General features: G+C 46.6%; 1 protein-coding gene across 1 annotated transcript in view; it reads left to right on the plus strand.

Moving 5' to 3' along the window:
* The window catches only part of LOC119594685 (RNA cytidine acetyltransferase-like), a gene marked incomplete at both ends in the record, with an annotated part of 4,641 nt that extends 4,409 nt beyond the window's left edge, over positions 1 to 232 (plus strand). Inside the window, 1 exon segment of the mRNA XM_037943741.1 lies at positions 100 to 232. Coding sequence (XP_037799669.1) covers positions 100 to 232 — 133 coding nt within the window.
* Between the last annotated feature and the right edge of the window lie 19 nt (positions 233 to 251).

Raw genomic sequence — 251 nt, forward strand, 5'->3', positions numbered from 1 at the left:
TGTCTCAGATCTGTAGTTTTTACATATGAGTATATGATAACCATCCCTAACTTTAATGCATATTAGTTATAATTTCCCCCTATCCCCTTTCTTCCCTAGGTGGCGCTAGAGGGCAAGGTGTCCAAAGCCTCGGTGATGTCAGCTCTTGCGCAAGGGGTAAAACCCTCAGGTGACCTCGTGCCCTGGACTGTTAGCAACCAGTTCCAGAACTATGATTTCCCGCAGCTGTCTGGTCTTTCTCTCCTCTTCTA

This window comes from Penaeus monodon, chromosome 34 (assembly GCF_015228065.2).
Source record: "Penaeus monodon isolate SGIC_2016 chromosome 34, NSTDA_Pmon_1, whole genome shotgun sequence".
NCBI lineage: Eukaryota > Metazoa > Arthropoda > Malacostraca > Decapoda > Penaeidae > Penaeus > Penaeus monodon.